This window comes from Empidonax traillii, unplaced genomic scaffold (genome assembly GCF_003031625.1).
Source record: "Empidonax traillii isolate 1590-97213 ecotype Southwest subspecies unplaced genomic scaffold, ASM303162v1 scaffold1257:size348801, whole genome shotgun sequence".
Lineage (NCBI taxonomy): Eukaryota > Metazoa > Chordata > Aves > Passeriformes > Tyrannidae > Empidonax > Empidonax traillii.
In genome coordinates this window covers 105,030-124,855 of record NW_020956450.1, presented here as the reverse complement: position 1 = coordinate 124,855, position 19,826 = coordinate 105,030, and the positions used below count along the sequence as shown (strand labels likewise).

The window sequence follows — 19,826 nt, the reverse complement described above, 5'->3', positions numbered from 1 at the left end:
GTCTCCCTGCTCGAGCTGAAACCCCAAACCCAACCAGAAACCGTGGCAGGAGCCCGCAAAACCATCCAATCTTTTAGGGGGAGTAAGGAGAGTTAATCCTCACCCAGAGCTGGAGAAAGCGCCGTGGGAGCAGCAGAAAAAGTTTCGAAAAGTTGTTCAAGGGGAGAGGGAAGGAGGGGGAGAAAAAACTTTCCCCCTCACAAGTGCCTACTTACCAACGCCAGGAAATAATCACCAGCTTTCCTACTCCCAGTCATCCTCGCTTCCAACACAACACCCCGCAACAGCCCCTCGCTCGAACAGCAACTCCCTCCGCTCCCACCATCCCGGGTGGGGACCAGCGGCTCCGACAAAACGCCGCTCCCGGCAGATTTTTTTTCTTTTTGGGGGTGGGAGGGCGAGCTCTGGGGCGTACAAAAGGCCGAGGAATAGGAGCCTGGAGCTGGTTCTCGGAGGCTCCTCCCATGAGGCTCCCCGAGGAAAGGCCGGAGCGACCGCGGCTGCCGCGCCCCGTCCTCCCCCGCCGCCCCGGGGCATCCGAGCGCCGCCGCGGGTGGATGAGAACGCGGGGAACAAAGGAGCGAAAAAATAAACAACCGAAATAAAAAAGGAGCACGAGAGCCCCCCGAACCGGCTCCCACGTGGGTTTTGTTCCATCTCTTTTTTTCTTCCCCCCTTTTTTTTTATTTCTTCCTCCTTTTCCCCTTTCTCCCCCCCCCCCCCCCATCCTTTCAGTTTTTTTTTATTTTTACGGTGGAATTTCGGAGTTTTCCATCTGCTGGAGGGGTGGATGCGGAGAGAGATTAAATTACGGTGTGTATAAGGCTTAAAGCACACGCAAATAGCTCCTAACGTTTTATAATGCGTTCGGCAACTTTAAAAAAAAAAAAAAGTGTCAGGAGGCAGGAATGGTGTTTGGCCCAACGTTAGGGATAACTTTATAGAATGTTTTCAGGATGCAGAGGCGAAGTTTTCAACAACTTTCACTGAAACTTCATGTGTTTATGTCTAAACAAATAACGTATGTTGAAATCTAAACAAAAGCATTTCATTTCTAGTTTAACTCTTGGGTTAAATTCCAGATCCTAGAGTCACACAGGTTTTCTCATAGGTTTCTTTACCTGCCTCCTTATAGGTTAATCTTTGTCCTTTATGGGTTCCTTTCCCTGCTTTCTTATAGGTTTCTTTCTTTGTTACAGGCATCACTACCTTCTTTCTTTTCTCTGCCTTCTTTCTGATAGATTCTTTCACCTGCTTTCTTACAGGCCTCTCTACTTTCTTTCTCATAGGTTTCTTTACCCATGAAAAAATGGAGCAGTTTTAATTAGCTGCGTGCCCTTATTAATCTCTTAGGTTTCCTATGGGTATATTACAACACAAAAGAGTGGCTTTACAGGTAATTAAGTCTTTGCATGGAGATGCACCAAACTGCATATACGAGCTGCCAGCACCCAAGGAATTAACTGAGTCTCTACCCAGGGAGATCATTATCATGTTTATAACATGCCATACAATAACTACAGGTTAAATGTCTATAATATCCATCCCACAGCAAGAGAGTTAGCAGATCCATTGCTTACCAAATGTCCAATCAAGATACTGCAGATAAAATGCTGGGATTACAGAGATTTAATTTAGCTGAGTTAGTTTCCCATCTGACTCCCTGTCTCCAAGCTCTTCAGCTGTGGTGTCCACCACACCTCGAGTGACAAAACTAATATTTCCTCTTCTTCAGAACTCTGTCTAGATCCTAGCAGGACTATGCATCTCGTTGTAATGTTAGGGTACAGTAATCATATCTGGTGGACCTCCCAAAGCATCAATTTAGAGCTGAGCCAGAGGGTGGGAAATTATTCATCAGTGTTTAATTGGGTTTTTTTTTAACTCTTGGGCTATTTCTCCTTCTAGCCCTTGTCTGATTTTTCTGTAAGCAAAAGGAGGGAACAGATTTCTGTTCAGGTAAATTGTGTGTTCCTGGAGAACTTTCCCATCTAGCCTGGAAGCAGGAGACAAGGATTTCCCCTCCATGTCCTCACTGCTGCTTTTAAGAACTCAGAAACCTGCACAGGATTTAAAAGACTATCCCAAATGATCCTCAAATGACAGATCAGATGCTGCAATGGATGAAAATGCTGGAAAACATGCAGACTGCCAGCATCACCTAGGCTGCAAGGTCTGGCTTACTGAGGGGCAAACACTGCATGGTACGAGGAGGGTTCACTTGATTGTAGCACCAGGATCCTGTAGCACCCACTCTGACAGCAAGAATTCAGATGAATCTCAGAGTTAAAAGTTTCTGGGGAGAGCAGCTCTTTCATATCCTGCCTCCCAGGCAGCAGGAAAGCAGACATGGAAAAAGTTACTGTGACTTTTTGATACGGGTACAAACGTTCAGTCCCCCTCTCATTTTGGGGGGTATTAACCTCTTCTGTCATCTGGAAACCATTTCCCAAATAGCTTCTGCAGGTATAACTGCCCTGACGGGGAGGGAGACCCTGGAGAGAGGAATATTCATTAAAATAAGTTTTTATTTTCTTTGCTAGCAGCACTTCAGTCTGGCATAAAGTCAAGGTGACAGACTAGCTGTGTTCCTGCTAACAGAACCAAATTTAGCATTTTTTGGAATAAGACGCTCGTTTTTCTCAAGGAACATGCCTGTCCCTGCTTGTTCCTCAGCCTCTTGCCGTGCCAAAGCCCTTTCACCTCCTATGGAGCAATCTCAACCCACCTTTGTCACAAAAGCATTGCCACTTGTCTCCCAGTGCCCTCTGCGACTTAAACCACAGGGAACCTGCTGGGCTGTAAATGCAGGAACACCGTGCCGAGGTGTGCCTGACCTGCCTCGGCAGAAGGTTTGGGGGAGGAGAGAGGAAACCAGCTGAAAGGCAACAGGAAAACAAGAGATAAGCAGGGCTGGGGAGACAATGACAGGGCAGGGGTGGCTGTCAGGGTGCAGGGACAGGCTGGCTGGGGCAGCCACAGATCAAAGGAAAGCCTTGCCAAAGATTTCTCCTGAGGCCAGAGCTGGGCAGGAGCAGTGAGTGTGCTGATGAAAGGGACTCGGAGCAGGAGACATCCCATGGCATGGCCGTGCCCTTCCCTGGCTCCCAGGGAACAGTTAGGTGGAAGGGAAATCCAGAAAGCATCAGGATGGTGTGTACAGGAGGGGACATTTGTTTTAAATGTAGGAAATGGAATCACAGAATGGTTTGGGTGGGAAGGGACCTTCAAGATCATCTTGTTCCAACCCCCCTGGAACAGGAGCAGGGACACCTTCCACTAGCCCAAGTTGCTCCAAGCCCCATCCAACCTTGGACACTTCCAGGGATGGGGCAGCCACAGCTTCTCTGGGCAACCTGTGCCAGGGCTTCCCCACCCTCACAGGGAAGAATTCCTTCCTAATATTCCACCTAAACGTACCCTCCTGCAGCCAAAGGCTTGTCCTATTCCTGCATGGCCCTATAAAAAAAAATCAATGTGTGCAATTTGAAATTGTGAAAACTTAGTACCCTTCATTAAGGCCATTTTGCAACAAACACAAACAAAGGTACTTCAGTTTGTTTAGCATTAAAGAGGAGTTTCTTTTTCGCGTTTCTTACCCAGAGGTTCGTAGTTATTCACTTCACAAAAACCACAGGCCCAATTAACCGGGGAGCAGCCTGGCTGAGATGGCCAAGCCACGTCTGTAACAAGCACCTGAACTTTATACTTCCACTGCTTTCCACACACAAATTGCCCACAACCGTCATTTGTGGTGGCTGAAAATTAGGCTGTGCATTTCCCAGCAATTTTGATCGGTGAGGCTTTGGGATGGCTGTTTCTTGGAATTCCCAGACTTCTACCTTAACCTCCTTCTTTGGGGAAAAAAATAAAAAAAAGGAAAGTTTAATGTTAACCCATTACATCTTGGAGGAACAAAGAGATGGGAAACTGCCATTCTGCAAATTTCCAAATAAGTGAGATGGATTTTTGGAAGATCCTAGGCTAGACTCGAAGCCTCACAAATTCCAGGGATAGCTTTTCTAGTAAAACAAGCCTATTTGGAGTTTCTAGCAGAAGAACAAGATTTGAAAAATGCTGGATGCAACATAAGTTTCATGTACAATCACAGCATTCAGAAAAAAAAAAAAAAAAAAAAGATAAGAAGTGGTAAGTCTTGGAGACTTTTAAATATCCAGGGAAACTAACTCTATGTTTTGACTCATTTAATGACATTGCTAAGAAAGGGAAATGGAAGTTTTAAGTGTCCCTTTATTTTTTTTCCCTTAGTTGTTAGAAACTGAGCAGTGTATTCATGCTTTTTGCTTTCATTCCAGGAAACAAATCCAATCTTCTCTGTCTGCTGCAGAGTTATTCTTAGTTGGCTTTGATATTTCTATCAGCTAGGAGAGCATAACAATGTTATCATGCTTACAAATTCCAAAGATTTTACATAAGCTAGTGAGTGCCTCAAAAAAAAAAAAAAAAAGAAAAAAGAAAGAAAGAAAAAAAAGAGGCTTAATTGATTACACTGTTTGTCTTTCATCAGCCAAAGGAGCTGGGAAAAACAGGCTGGAAAAGAATTTTAAAAAGCAGTTTGATGAGTTTCAGGGAGCACACGCTCCATGTTTTCCGGAGCACCTTGTACAAAGAGAAGCTGAGGTTGAGGGGTTTGGGGCTGGAAAACACCAGGTACTTGAGGCTGATGAATCATTTAAATCCTGCTTGCCTGCATAGAGCCCTGTCTTCCTAATTTGATTTTTTATCAGTTGAAACAACCAGACACCCCCCCCCTTATTTAAGCAAAGATGGTCTGGGTGGGAAAGGATCACAGGACCATTCTCCTGGGCTGATCAGTCAGAGGCTCAGGGCCAAATTCTTTGCTGCTATCACCCCAGAGGAGCAGAGATTTTGGCCCAGCATTTACCAGCTTTAGGACAGGCTGCAGCCGTAGCCTCCCCTCACACAGCTGTCCTCAGAGGAATGTGGGAGAGGTAAAGCAAGCAAATTAGTGACATTAAATTAGAAACAACCTCGTGGAGTCCTGGGGCGCTTTTGGACAGCTGGTTATTTTACTGAGGACAATGGATTGTGTGGAGAAGGTACGGAACAGGGAGACAGGGCAGAGGAAAGGTTAAGCCTGGCTGAACAAAGAGGAGGTGCCCAGCACATTTCAGCACGGAGAACAAGATTGCCAGAACATACTGGGGCTGGTTCTTCCCAGCAGCACAGAGTGGTGGCCCTCAGCCTTTCAGAGGGACCTCAGAATCCAGAACCATCACGCCTTTGAGCGAAGCAATTACCGTTTCTACCCTTATATTGCAATTTGAGATGCAGAGCTTCTTACACGCCAGAGGGACTCCACTGTGAGAGTTAACCTGGGGGGCTGAGTGTAGGTGAGCAGGCCCAAATAGATGCATCAACATTTTTTGTTTGTTTGTTTGTTTTTCCAGAGTACTTTTAAGGTATTGCAACGCCTTAAAAAGCCCCTCCTGTTGTTAGCAATGCCTGTGTGTGCTTCCATTTACCTGCATCAACACTGAGAAGGGTAAGTCAGGAGCTGTGGAGTTCTGACTCTTCAGACACATCTCCAGAGGAGTCCCTGTTGAGCAGCATTAGTGCAGTGCAAGTGTGCCAGGGCACAGAGGAACTGGAAGGAAGCCACATCCAAGGCATGGAGAACATGCCTGTGTCTGTAATTGCTGTTCCCAGAGCTGCCCATGGAGGGGTTCAAAGCTGGGGCTAATCCTACTTTGCATATTCTATTAGAAACAGGGGCCATGGAACAAGCTCCACGGCGTCCAATTTTGCAAGAAGCCAGAAGATTTAGGGTTGGAACTGAGAGAACAGGGGATCTGTAAGATATGCCAAAACAACTTTGAGAAAATAGGCAGCTTACTTGGAAGAAGCGAGGTTGGAAAATACATCTGGTGAAATCTACTCAGACAAAAAAAATAATCCGAAAGTAATTTTTAACGTAATGAGAAAAGAAGACAAAAATTGATGCTAAACTCCCTGTCCAGACACTGGACAAAGTATTTGCAGTGTCCATGCTGGATTTCTTTAGCAAATGCCTGTGTTTGGTTGAATAAGTGTAATGTCTTGAGAATCACAGAAGGACATGTGAAAACAGCAGCTCATGCATCATCCATCCATGTCAATACTTTATAAATATTTGGCCCAGGTTCTCAAGAGTGTTACAGAATGTCTTCAATACAGCAATTGGAGACAAAAGTACCAACAATTTGGCAGGACCAGAGATGATCTATTTCTGGACTTCTGTGTAGCACAACAGAAATAAATAAAATTAAAAAAAAATAACCAGTGTGGTCTCACACACCCAGTTTTCCATTGGCATGTTTTTGAATACAGCAGGGCATGCTATCAAATCAGCATTTTATAAATGCTTCATAAATTTTATAAATACTTGAATGCTGCCTAAACCAGCGGTCAGTTCAGTCAATGGAATCCATTAGAACAGTTGGCAAAACTCCCTTTTACTTCCTAGAAGGCAATGGGAGATGTCTATTTAAGAGTGAAGTTATCTTCATTTTACTCTTCCTGAATAGAAAAATACCAATATTAAACATCTTGGACTTCACACTGATGAAATTGCCCCAGAACTCCCCATCCAGTTAATTTAGTTTAGGACTGCAGGCTGAGCTGCCTGCACCTCCAAAAGCACAACTGTACTAACAGCTGCACCTACTGAGGATAGCAATGAACTGTAAGATGGGAGGAAAATAGAGAGAAAGAATTCAGATGCAAAGGCAGAAGGGCTGGAGAAACAAATAACTCGATTAATTTTGAGCATTTCCTTTATTTGTAAATCACCTCCAGCTATTTCTCCCTTTGTTTCGTGATCCTGAGATGCTGCACACACCTGAATCAATTTTGAAGTTAAAACCCAGGGAAATAAAGAGCTGCATAATTACTGTTTTGACAAGTTTCCTTTTAACTCCAGACTCTTGTTTTCAGCTGCTAAGGACACAAAGCCTTAGCCCTCAAAACCCACTTGACTGATCTGAAGAGCGGTTCTACATTCCCCACCTCATCCAGCAAGACTGTTAAAATATTTATGATGTATTTGTTACACAGACAAAACAGACCAAGTCAGTACTTACTAAGGAGTGAACATTCTTTTTGGAGTTACTGAACTCGCCAATTTTTGATGGCAAGAACAAAGTATGAAGCAGATCCAAAAGTGTGTCTGGGCCAGCTTCAGAGATCTCGTCTGACCTACGCATAGGACGTAAAGAATGTTTTTCAAGTAGCTTTGCTGACTCCAACTGCTGCAATGTACTTCCCATACAAGAATAGTGTTTAGATTTGTCAGTGATGTGAGTCAGCGCAGCAGAACTCTCCACTCTCCAAAAACACGGGTGTCGTTGTTTGCTTGTGGCTCTTTCCTCGCTGCACACCCAGCCCCAGCATCTCTGAGAGCCTGGAACACCCAAAGGCCTGTTAACAAGCTGAGCCTTTTGCCAAACCAGCAAATCAGGGAACGATGCAACGTGTTCTCTGTACCTCCCAGATGCACATCTGGGAATGACTTCACCAGCTCCACTTCAGAAAAGCTCCCTCAGTACTTTTTCCAAGAGACAGTTTGCATGTACCAGACAGCTGAATTGCAGGAAGTTATCAAAAAAAATCAATGCCACCTCTAAAAACCCCTAAAATGTTGCCATCATTTCTAGTTTTGCTCCATGCCCTGCTCAGTATCTGTCACAGGTCATGATGCAAACAGGGGCACTTCAGGGACATAAAGACTCCCTATGTACACAGGAACCTCCACTGTCTCTCCAGGAAAGAAAGATGTGTGGGTATCCAATGCAAAAGGAGACAAAAAAAACCCCCAAAACAACTCAAGTCCTGGTCTTTCTTTCCAAATAAAACTCCCACAGCAAAATGAAGCAGCTGGATGCCCAATGGTAAGCAGGAAGAATGACATTTTGATGCCCAGATGTGCCAATCAGGAACAGAGGTTCTCAGTTACAGATTCAGTAGAGAGAGTTAAAAACATCAAAACCATCAAAAAGAAAGGGGGCTTTTTTACTCCTTTTCAGTGCTGACAGGGTTGGCAAAATCCAACCCTTCCCTGCTTCTGCAAATAGCACAGGAATGGAATACTTCCACAAGAAAGGAGGGGCTAATGCTTCAGCCACAACCTCCACAACAAAAACAATTGTCCTTTTTACAGAAGATTTGAAGGGAAGTCATTGGTGCTGTCCTGCTGCCTTCAGGACTCTCCTTATGAGCTGACCAGTGTTCTGCTCCTAAAGGAGGTGGGGGCAGGAATGGCTACAGGCAGTGCTTGGATCTGCTGTTCATCTCAAGACCACCCTCCTCACACTGCTTAGCCACAAAGGGAAGAAATTCCTCTCTTTCCTCTACAGGAAGAAATCCTAACAAGGCTTTAAGAGTCAGCTTTGCCCCCTCATGCCCAGTTCAGTGTGGTTTCAACATGAGGGATCATGTAAGAGATGAAGCTGCACAGGAGCAGTGGAGGGGGAAGAAAACAATGCTGAAATAATTCAGAACTCTCTTCTGGAACCAATTCAGAACCATTTACTTCCCCTAAATATAACACACTTCTAACTGCTCTATATTTTGAGAGCTGGGTAGGATTCTTTATCCCTGGAGTTCTTTCCATCAGGTCCATATCCCCACAGTCAGCTCTTAGAAACATGCACCCTGTTTTGCATGTCTATAATAGTTTATCCTCTGTAAGGCTGACAGGGCAATAAACCACTGCAAACCACTCAGCAGCTCACACAGCACATGGAGTGCACCTTGGCATTTAATGATACAAAACCAACCTTAATCTCAGAGGAAAACTAGAGTGGTCAGTGTATTGGACCTGATGAAGACAGACCAGCCAGCTCAACTAATGCTTTCTGCTTCTCTTTTGTATTATCAATGCATATTCCTCTAAGAAATGAGCCTGATAAAAGCAGAGGCTCCTCTGCACCTCTGAGAGTCCCCAGTGCTTCAGCCTTTGGGACAGTCACAGTCCAAAAGCAGCAGCTGCCTGCTGATACCAACACTCACGCTGGAAAAACAGGTGATAATGAATTCCTGAAGCATATGCAAGTATGAAGCAACCACTCCACGAACTGTCAGCAGCTGTTTCAAGAACCCTGCCCTGCTCCCCACAGGTATTTATTTAAAGTGTGGTACCCGCCCTGACATGGGACACATGCCCAGACAGATAGATGTGCATGCACTGCCCGTGGTCCCTCGTGGCTCCTGAGCCAGGCCATGCCAGCAACTTGTTTGGGAATTTCAAAGCTACCCACTGTGAAGCTTCCCATCCCGTGAAGGGAGCTGCCCAGGTTTCCAACACTTCCAATATTCTTCTAATGTATGTTCTGCTCACACAATTAGATCCTAGTCAGCCTCCATCCCTCACTCACATACAGCAGGAAGAACTCCCCCACGTTCTCCCAACAACAGAAATGCTTCAGCTCTTTTCACTTACTATATTGTTTTATCACCCTGACCTTGAAGGAATGTGTCAGTGAAATATTCTCCCTCCTTATTCAGTTTTTGGTATTACTTAGAAAGACTCCACCTCTGCAGACCGTTCACTGACATTGTCTGATGTAGTTTAGCTGTTCCCTGTACCCTTTTCTCTGCTGCTGTGTCAGCAGTTACAGCTGTCGGTGCCTCCTCTGGTATGGGAAGGAGAGGGACAGTGTGCAAGGAAGTTGCTGAGGTTACAGAGGAAGCAGTGATAGGACTAGATCAAGGCAATAGGTGGAAGGAAAGCACCTCTTCTAAGATCATAATTATCTTGAATTAACTGCACATCAAACTAAGAATTCATACAGCAAAGTAGAAGCTCATTAAAAAAAAAAAAAAAAAAAAAAAAAAAAAAAAAAAAAAAAAAAAAAGGGGGATTTTAACTTCATTAAAGCAGTTACTGCTAGGTTTGGAAAACAAATAAACATAAAATGAAAAACAACTCTGAGGCTCCACAAGTCCCAGCTCAGAAGAACTCACATCTGAAACAACTCCGTGCCATCGGAAACGCTGAATAACGCAGTGATCAAAGGCACTGTCAGCGCAATTATATTGTAGGGGAGGATAAGAGGGAGGCCCAGACAACTCACAGAGTGAGTAATTGGGTTACTCCGTGGGCTCATTTTTAAATGCTGCTCTCCGTGTGAATGCTGCAGGTCTCATTTAACTGGGTCACCAAAACTTGGGCAAAACTCTACTGACTTAAGGCTAGGAAGTGCTGTTTGTGTGCCTAACTTTGGGCTACGAGGTGTGAACGCTGGAAGTGTAAGCAAATCCACACAGGTAAGGGCAGGAACCTGGACCAGCAGATGGAACAGGTAAGAACTGTGCTCCTCGGCTTTTAGGACCTCTCTGTCCTTACAAATTATTTTTTTCCATGTAGTCTACATTTAGAACCAACATATATTTAAGATACATTTAAAGAACACAGTAAGTGCCCTCCCAAACCGCCCAGACAACGGGTATCTGCCTTGAAAATTGTACCTCTCTCCACCCCCGGGGCCCTGACAACCATTTCACACAGTAATTCAAAGTAAATACCTTTCAGGAGGTAATCCTGCCACAGCCATGTCCTGGAGTTCACTGAGGTCAAGGCTCTCAGGCTCAGTTAATGCAGGCGGTGATAGCTTTCCTTTGGCATCCCGAAGTGAGCTTTCATGTTCCGAATTCATCTTGCTCGGCTGATTTTCAGCAACAGCGAGATCTGCACGTGCAGAAGGCTCACCTTGCTCTATCCCAGGGAGGGTTGGAGGGTGATTTTTGTACAGGTCTGCCTCCTGCTCTCCAGTGCTCGTGTTTATGGCTGTGTTGTCTCCCCCAGTGACTAACATCCTTGCAGTACCTGTTTCAGGGACGTCTCCAGTTCTTTCCTCACCTGCCTCTGCCGTGCCTAACACTGTGTCACTGTTCTCTTTACCATCTCCCTCAGTCATGCTGCTAGATCCCAGTTTAGAGTCAGCTTGCATGCAATCATCCTGGCTTACTTCATTTTTTAAGTAATCTATTAACCCGTGCGTGGTCACTTTGCTTTCCTGCTGTGCATCCCGTGAATTTTCAGATGTTTCCAAGCATTCCCTGGTCACTGCACCGTCCTGCATCACCTGGGTGTCACCCTGAGACTTAATGAAACTGCTGGGAACGTGTGTCCCCCCATTTCCCTTGGGGGACACATCAAAACTGTCTGACAGTTTTTCCCGGCTGTAGGATCCTCCCGGGACAAGGGTTGAAGCGGCCATGTCAGAGATGCTCTTGGCAGCGCCTGGATCGCCGGACTCACTTCCCTGCTGTTCATTTGGCTTGGGATCCTGGCACCGTTCAGAAGCGAGGCTTACATGCTCTTCAGATGACACTGGTGCTGCATCACACCCCGTAATCGAGTGATTTCCCTCTGTGGCAGCAGCATCTCCTACGTCCCCGTGCCGTGCATCGCCCGCAGAGACAGCGGCTCCCGTGGGTTGTTGCCGGCTGTCGGAATACGCAGGGAAGTTCTCAGCTGCTGCCCCATCAAACCAAGCCGGTCCTTGTTTCCTTATCTCTAAGCTTATTAGCGACTCAGGATCGATGCCACCAGCACACACGCCTTCCTCTCCTTCCATCTCACTGCTCTCAGGGGGCTTGCCTGGCTTGTGCAGATTTCCCACCGCACGTTCAGCAGGTGTAGCTCCATCCGAGCTGGGGACCACTTCTGAACAGCTACCGGGCTGCCTGTTTGCCTCAGTGTCCTGGAGACTTGCTGGTGGCAGCTCTGCCACGGTGCTTTCTCGCTGCAGAGATTTGCCCTGGGCAGCTTTGCAGGAAGTCTCAGCGGCTAAAGATAACTCTTGCCCCTCTGCTTCTGAGGTGCCCTCGGGAGCTCCTTTGCCCGCCTTGTCTGGTTCTGAAAAGTTCTCAGCACCACAGAGTTCTGCTGTATCCTTGGCCCCTGGACTCTGCTTGAAGCCTGCATGGTTTTCAGACAAAAGTTGGGGTAATTCAGCACTCAGCGTGCTGTGGACAGTTTTCTTAAATATCTGGCTGATGTGCTGCCTGAAGTCTGGGATGCTGGAGCCAAAGTCCAGAGAGCTGCAAGTCAGAGCCTCATGCTCCCTTCCAGAGTTCTCTGCAGACTGATCAGAAATACTGATGTCTGCCCTGGTTATGTTATTATTCTCTTTTGAAAGCTCTTCCATTTTTTCTGTATTCCCAGGTTTCCTTAAGATCTCACCGTGCTTGTCAGCTACGCAGATGTTGGTTGCAATTTCCTCATTACAGCCTTCTTGTGATGATGAAAGGCTCAGTAGCTTCCCTTCTGGAGTAGGGAGAGCTAACAGAGACTCTGCTGAACTGTCACTTTGCTGCTCTTTGAAGTTCAGCTCACTTTTTGTTGTTTTGGATTTAATTGCAGAGTTCTCTTTCTTCAGCTTCTCAGAGCTGAACTGTGATAAGTTTCCAGTTCTCTGCCCTACATTTAAAGTCTCTGGCAAGGAGAAACTTCTGTCTCCATCACCCTGAAAACTTTGGTCTGGACAGTCTTTTTCACCCCCACACACACCTGCCACAGAGCTGTTTTCTGAGTTTGCTGTTTTACCTGTGCTTACCCTGGCTGAGGGACCTACGTGAGCTGACACCTGAGGATCTTCTAAGGTGTTTTGACATGCTACAACTTCCAGCTCATTATTTAGTGATTCCCCCCCGGCACCCTTGTCTGTGGTGTTTCCAGGTTGCTGGCTGGGGTGGCTGAATACAGAGGTCTGGGGAGAGAGGGCTGTAACATCTGCTTGACAATCGCTAGGCTGCTCTGCTGTCTTTTGAATGCAGCTGGATTTATGCAGTGTATCAGTGGGAATTACTTCCCCCTGTGCCTGTGATGGTGAAGGAGATCCTTGTGCCCCTGGACTTTTGTCAGGCTTCATATTGCTTGTTTGTGTCACAGAAGAACTGTCCCCATAACTTATCTCTGTGTTTCCATCTTTCTGGATGATTTCCCCATCGGCAGTCAGAATATTTTCCGAGTTTTTTGCCATTAATGGCGTTTTCCTTTGAGTTTCTGGATGAGATATTTGAGGATCGTTTTTCTCAGAATTATCAGAAGCATATGCTATTTCTGTATCACTTGGCAAAGCCTGGGACATGTTAGTGGCACTTACTGAATCCTGTGCCCCTGGAAGAGTGTTTACAGCAGCAGCACAGCTCTCACCAGTATTATCTTCTCTCCTGCCTGGCTGTTCATTCTTGTCAGATTCTTTACAAAATGCATTGCTCTGACGTGCTGCTTCATGCCGTCTAGCCGAGATCAAAGAACTATCACCCTGCTCGGGCTTGTCTGAGTTCTGCTCACTGCAGCAGTTTTCCTCTGCCTTGGGATGGCTTTTGTTTTGCTGGTTGCAACCTTGCCAATTAAGCGTGGTGGCACCAGAACTGCTTTGCTGCTGCTCCCTGCTGCACACACCCTCAGCACTGCTGGTATCCTGGTCCTGCTCTTTTGCCCTGTCCGAGTCACATCGGGGCAGGGCTGGACCCGGCACAGAAGACCCTTCATTAGGGTTGTTTGAAACGTTCAGAGGCATTTGTGGTATGCTGATGTGATTATTGACATCCAATGGTTGTTCAGGTTGTAGTGCCCTTCCTTTGTGTTCCTGATCATCTGCCCCTGTGACAGCTGTCACTCTGCTCTGGTGCTTCTGTTGTTCAACTCCTGTATTTGAGCCCCAGCCAGAGACAGCAGCCACAGACACCAACTGCTCCTTTTTCTCTGCTTTGGGAGGAGCAGTTGGATCACCTGCATTTCCCTGCAGCTCCAGGGCCTCTGAAGAGCCGCACGCGTCGCTCTCAGGGGAGCAGTTGTTTGCAGGGATGTGGCTGCCACCCCCTTCCTCCACCTGCACGTGCTGAGCAGCAAGTCCTGAAGCACCAACTGCAGCTCCAGGGGGTTCTGAGCGAGCCCTCTGTGTATTTCTGTGACTTTCTGCAGCCACTTGCTCCAGCTGAGCTTGCACCGGCACATCCGATTCGCGCTCACTTCCCAGTGCCAAATCTTTGTCCTCCGTGAAACTTTTCACTGCCGTCTGGCGCTTCCCCGCCTGTTGCTCTCCACCCCCAGCACTGCTTGGTGCAGCTGCAGGTTCCTGCTCTGGATTTCTGCGAGGCACTTCAGGGATGTGACTGTTCTGTGCTTTGGTTTCCAGAGCCCGGGAGGCCTCCTGGGTTTGTACAGCCATGGGATCCACAGTCCCTGCCAACTCGCCTAAGCCCCGGAGATCAAATTTTAATTTGGGCATTTTTGCACTTTCTCCTGACTTGCCAGAGCTCTCAGGCTTTTCTTGCCTCTCAGCTTGGCATTCACATTCCAACGCAGTTTCTCTAGCAAAAGACTTTTCCCAGGATTCGTCCTGCTTACTCTGCTTAATATTATTGTTCCCAGGGTCGAGAAGAAGTGAACTGTGTGCACCATCTAAACAAACCTTTTCAGCCCTGCTACAGCCTGGCTGGTCTGAAGTTTTGCCTTCTGGCTCAGCGTTAAAGCAATCAGAACCCAGTGGGCATTCCTCCCTTGCCAACTGTGGTGAAGCCACGAGCTTGTTCTCCAGGTCATCTGGAACAGCTGTTTTCTCTTTACTCATTTGTTGTTCAGGTGTACAACCAAGAGACTGTGAGTTGCCTTCAGGTGTTTTCAAGTTACCGTCTAAATTCAGAGGCTTTTCCTCACCTTTTGAAGGGTTTTCACAAAGGCTGAATTCCTCAGGATTGTGTTCCAAGTGGGTATTTTCTGTGTCCTGGTAGTGGCTACTAACAGATCTCAGTAGCTGTCTTCCTGCCCCACTTGAGCCCTCAGGTAATTCACTGGTTTCTGGCATTTGTGCATCCTCTGTTCTGATTCCATTTTTAACTCCTGTTACATCCGACTCAATTTCTTTTTGATACAGCTCTGTGAATCTGCTCAAAGAAGTACTTAATGCAGATTCTTCCAGTACTAATCTTTTATCTACCAGTGAATTTTCCTTAGTGGGACTGCTAATGCTTTCTGTTTCAGAAAGTGTGGTGCTTTCTCTAGACACATCATCAGCCTTTATAATTTCGTTGCTACTGGCTTCATCTTTTGGGCTTTCAGTTGTGACAGCTGATTTTTCTTCTTCCCCTTGCTTAAGTGATAAAGGCACACTGAAATGCTCAGCACTAACAAGCTCATCCTCCTTTTGAAGCTCTCTTTGAAAAATGGATTTGTTTTTTTCAGAGGCTGTTTTCGCTGTTTCGCTCCTCAGCGGATCTTGAGAGTCATTTCCAGGCACATATTCCCTCGAAGGCTCTTCAGGCTTTGGTACCAGGAAGAGATTTGGAGGGTTAGGAGGCAACTCTGACATTAAAGTACAAGCTTCTGATTGCTTCCTTTTGCTTACAGATAGAGCTGGATTTGCCTCAGTCCCTATAGCTGTTGCTCCAGCCCCCATCTGCAGATTACAGACTTCACTGATCTCAGCAAAGCCCTGAGCATTCACAATTGCTCCAAATTTTTCACTGTCTGAGCCTCCTGTTGCTGGATAATTTAGGATTAAGGTTTCCTTTTTCATTAGCAGACCCTCTCCACCATCTGTGTCCTGTCTACCTTGGTGCATTACTGCCTGCAGCTGACCTACTTCCAAAACTCCTCGCTCCTGCTCGGCCTCCTGAGCAGTAAAATAATCTCCTGCTGCTTTACCCCGGGGAAACGTGCTGACATGTGGCCCCCTCATGCCACCCAGCTGTTCCCTCTGATGGAGAGATCCTAATTCATTCAGACTCATTTGTGTGACTCCTTGCATTTCTGTGATTGCAGCAGTAGGGCTGGGCTCCAGGCTGGGGATTCTGGGCTCATTCGTGCTGGTTTTGGTGTAGGAGGCAGCGATATTATCACATTTCAGCCCTCTGTCTGCAGATTCGGCATGTGCTAATCCCTCTTCTTTGTCACTCACTGGACCTGGCCGTGGCAGTGCTCTGTTGCAGTCTGAGGTGGGTAACTTGTCACTGCTGCTTGTGAGATCTGCTGAGATGTGTTCTTTGGCCCAGCCTGCGGGAGGCACCAAGGCAGGCAGGCTTGTGTCTCTTGCTTCAGTAAAGTGCTTCAAGAAATTAGAGTCTGCTTGTCCTCCTTGCTCTCGCAAGGCAGTGTCCTGTCCTGTCGCCTCTGAAGACACCGTGCTTGAATTTGGGTTGGATAGCTCTTCAGCACCGTAGCTACTGACGCCTTCATTACCGGCGCTGCCAACAATGGAAACGTTTATTTGTTTCATGTCAGTAAGGAAGCAAAGAACACGAAGCGAATGAAGCAAAAGAGTAAAACCAGCTTGTGCCACTGATGTCTCAAAGCCATGCACTGCATGCACTGTGAAGCTGATAATCTGCTTTCAGGAGTTAAACCGTCAGACACAGTGATTTAAATGCTCATTACTCTGGGAACTATTTCCCCCATCTTACCTGAGAGCAACCATGCATTTTAACCATTCCAAAATCTGAAGAGAGTGTGGGGAGAGGGGACACACATCCAACACACTAAGAGAGCAACATGGGAAAAACTGGGGGAAAAAAAAAACAACAAACAAAAACACTGGGAAAACCCCCAGTATCTCAAAGAAAGGCTTTTTGTTCCTGCTCCTAAGAGCCTGCTCTGCACAGAGCTAAAGGCCGAGCAATCCACAGTAACCGCTGTTATCTGGCTGTGCTCGAGTGTGCAGCAGAAGATTAGGAAGGGCCCATCTGTTGAATGTTTTCTCCAGCTGATCAGCAGGGTTGATTCTCACCACAAGGTCAAAGGTCTGCCAAATGCAAGATGCTGCCCTGCGATGCTACACACCCTATGAGGTCATTTAACTGCAGGGTTTGATTTCAGTGCATGTAAGCTGTGACCCTTGGCGTGATCTCTCTCTCTCTCTCCCTCCCCACCCATTATAGATAAGATAGGGAAAATGGAACCAGAGGTGATCAACTGCGAGAAGGAGAAGTTACTTTAAACACTTTTCACGTGCACTGAGGTTTGTTTGCTGGTGATGAAACAGCTTGACCTTGTTCTCTCCCTCACCTCCCATGCCTGGGCATGTTTTCACCCTCTTAGGGAATATGGCATGTAATATCAATCCAAAACTGAGCGTGGAATTGTACCTAGGAGCAAGGGGCAGCATTTACTTAAGATGAAATAATAAATCCCACCCAAAGCAAGATACACAGGTAACACGTTGCCAAATGCTGGGCAGTCAGTGTGATGACAGTGAGCTCTAGTTCCAGGGCTGCACAGCGGGAGGTGGCTCACTGTGAGCCCATCACTGCAGCTTAGCAGTAACAGGTTACACTTCATAGATTGGAGCTATAAAAGATGCTTAAAACACCTTCTGTGAAGGCAAGCGTAGATTGGATTTTCAGTAATCTCCAGAAACCTGAGAAGCCTCTCTCCCCTCCTCTGCCCAAGTTTTACAGATGAAACACCTGATGGAGAAGCGAGTCAATGACCAGCTCTCGTGTTCCCGTGATTTAGGTCTGTGTTTATACAACCACGGCCTCTTGGGCTGTGTTACCCTGCACAAAATTCCAGGTGGGGCTAAACCCACTCCTTATACTGAATTCTGCCCCAACAGGAAAGAGCTGCACTGAAGCCGAACATGAGCCCGTCTTAGGTCCTAAAAACCTTCTTCAGAGTCACTGCAGTGGAAAATTAATTAGTCTTGACAGAGCCATTGAAATTTGCCTGTATTAAGGCTAAGCCTCAGATCTGAGGTAAAATGTCTATAACATACAATACAGATACAGCTTCAACAAAGTCTCACCAGTGCTTGGCATCAGTTTGAACATTTAATTTATAACACCAATACGCTTTGTTTAAACTGTCAGAAAATGGTTTTGCCCAGAGGAATTTTTCTTCCCCTCAGCACACTGAAAACACCTGCCCCTATAAGACTTACTGACACTGGGAATACCAGAGATGGCAGTGCAATGTGTGGTATCTGCTGGATCACTGACCACGCTGGGGCATGACAGGGCATGAACAAACAGCAGGGAGATGCCAGGAGGCTTTCCCTAAGGAAGGAATGCACTTTATTATTGACATTAATTTTGCACTCAGGGAAAATTAATTAGAAGAGAAGGGGCAGAAACCACAAACTGAATTGGGGAAGGGGGGGGGGAATTGGGAGTCAGTTGCTATTGCAGCTTTCTGCTCATGCTGCAGGTTTATCTTCTTCCTGATTAAATTGCTCATTAGCAGCTTTGTGCCCAGGGTTCTTCAACCTGGAAGCAGGCTCCTGTCAGAGATATGGTGATCAGGAGGGCAACAAAAACAGGTGGAGGTGGAGTGGGGAAGCCCTCTAACCTCTGTGAAACTGAGCTTTGGAAAAAGGAGAAAACATCCCCTGCAGTTACAGTGTCTCCTTATCATTTATCTTTAATCTCTGATTCTTTGCTTATCTTTCACCCCATCTGTCAGCAACGTTGGAAAATGCTGGTCGTGTTCACCATGCAGACCTTACATCATCATATATCTGCACTTTTACAGATTTCACCTGACTGAAATTTCTCTAAGACTTTTGCACACGACATCTTTGTTACATCAGACTTCTGTTTGCAGCTATTAAATATCAAACAGTCCCAAACCTGTCTGAAGTGGTTAACTTTTCTTGACTGCAATTTCTAAGCCCGTGAGCTATCTACTACCATGCTGGCAGCAACTTTGTCAGGAGCCCAGAGTCATAAACCTGTGACTAAGCAGGTTTTCAAGGGAGATTCAGTATTATGCATCGATCAAAACCATTTTTTATGGTTTTCAATAATGCTGAAAATTTGTTCATTTCACTCAAGAGCAGATGAAGGAAGTGGGACAAGTTTGTAATTAATGAATGTTGAACAGGATCAAAATGACAGTGCTGGCACATGCTGTGACAGCAAGTTAAACTCCCGCTTTTAGAGTGGAGCAGTACAGACTAATCATCTGTGCTGCTGCAGCTTCCCTCAGTGTTTTACTCAGGACATAACACAGAATTGGAAGTCTGAGTTTTTCAATCATAATAGGATAGGACCAGACTGACCTGTTCGGATTTCTCTATTTATGTTTCCTCTTTCTGAAGTAACTAACAAGGAAAACCACACAGGGAGGGGATCCTGCATCTTCCTTTTCATTTCTTGCAATCTTGCTTTTCCGTCTGCAAGACATGCTGGGGTTAGACAAACATCTGCTGGGAATGACTTAAGCACTGCTGATCCTGCTTTAGGGCAGAAGGATGGACTAGATGACCTCTTAAGGTCACACCTAGTCCCATTATCTCCCACTCTTTTTAAAGGGAATAGCACTACAGGGAAATTACACCACATGCTGAAGATAATTCCCCAGAGTAAAGCCCAATCTGCATTAAATCAATAATTACCTGCAGGGAGCATGTATTTTCAGACAACCCATTTAATACAATCAACAGAAAGCTATGACCCTAAAAGTTTAGATTTTTAAACACAGGAAAATAAAATTTTTGAGGGGGCTTGATCTCTTTTAAAATCCTGCCAGCACATCTGACCCAGCTCAATATAAGGGAAAAAATCACTCCTATTTAAAGCAAAGCAAGCAAATGACAAAGCATGGAGGAACATTCGAGTTCCTCATAGTTCATGTAGAGTTTAGGGCAGAAAGAATAATTTTGCCAGGAGTAATTGCTGCATGTGATTGATGATGCATTAAAAAAATAGAAAATGCAGTCATGCAAAGATGTAGGTGCATCAGTAACTTGAAATATGTGTGTCCCACTGTACTCAAGAGTTACCAAAGGAAACTTTTCCCTTATCTTAGAAATTAAGCAATTTGCAAACAGTTAAGAATTTGCAAATCCAAGGCCCTAACA

The 19,826-nt window shown here is 46.0% G+C and overlaps 1 protein-coding gene across 4 annotated transcripts in view; it reads right to left on the bottom strand.

Moving 5' to 3' along the window:
- Window positions 1–19,826, bottom strand: part of TACC2 (transforming acidic coiled-coil containing protein 2) — a 124,390-nt gene that overhangs the window by 82,320 nt on the left and 22,244 nt on the right. For 3 of the 4 annotated variants that reach the window (XM_027906192.1, XM_027906193.1, XM_027906194.1), the window contains exon 1: window positions 10,546–11,124. In XM_027906192.1, the coding sequence (XP_027761993.1) occupies window positions 10,546–11,102 (557 nt within the window). In that variant the 5' untranslated portion in view covers window positions 11,103–11,124. Of the gene's footprint in view, window positions 1–10,545; window positions 16,216–19,826 lie in introns of those variants that run through there. The other variant, XM_027906195.1, reaches the window with a different exon arrangement.